General features: G+C 65.9%; 1 protein-coding gene across 1 annotated transcript in view; it reads left to right on the forward strand.

Moving 5' to 3' along the window:
* Positions 1-546, forward strand: part of SMPD2 (sphingomyelin phosphodiesterase 2, neutral membrane (neutral sphingomyelinase)) — a 24,296-nt gene that overhangs the window by 21,787 nt on the left and 1,963 nt on the right. The window contains 2 exon segments of the mRNA XM_009889301.1: positions 1-64; positions 142-298. Of these exon segments, the coding sequence (XP_009887603.1) occupies positions 1-64; positions 142-298 (221 nt within the window).

Consider the following 546-nt stretch of genomic DNA (forward strand, 5'->3'; position numbering starts at 1 on the left):
CACCGTCAAGTCGGAGCTGCAGCCCTTCCCGCTGGGCATCCGCATCGACTACATCCTCTACAAGGTAACGGGGGACCGGCTGCGGGTGGCGGGGTGTGTGTGTGTGTGAGGTGTGTGACCCCCCCCTGTCCCCTCGCCCAGGCTGTCTCCAGCTTCACGGTGAAGTGCGAAGAGCTGAAGACCACCACGGGGACAGCCCCGGGCATGGACATCCCCTTCTCGGACCACGAAGCAGTGATGGCAACGCTGCGCATCCGGAGGCAGGGACAGGCTGCGGGTGACACCCTTGGCACAGCTGGTAAGGTGGGGGGGTGTTGCCAGGGTCCCCCCATGGAGGATGTTGATGGATTTGGGTGAAGATGGAGTTTTTGGGGACGTTTCCCCTTGCTTAGGGCATCCCTTGGGGCACTGCTTGCGGAGGGGGTGCACGGACCGGGCAGAGCGGTGGGGACGGGGAGAAAAAGGGGTGCGGGAAGGGGGTGTGCCACCCCGCTGAGCCGCCCCTGTCCCGTCCCCCCCAGAGCCAGCGCTGGCGGATGGGGTGAC

The sequence above is a fragment of the Charadrius vociferus genome, unplaced genomic scaffold (genome assembly GCF_000708025.1).
Source record: "Charadrius vociferus isolate BGI_N301 unplaced genomic scaffold, ASM70802v2 scaffold1511, whole genome shotgun sequence".
In the NCBI taxonomy this organism is placed as follows: domain Eukaryota; kingdom Metazoa; phylum Chordata; class Aves; order Charadriiformes; family Charadriidae; genus Charadrius; species Charadrius vociferus.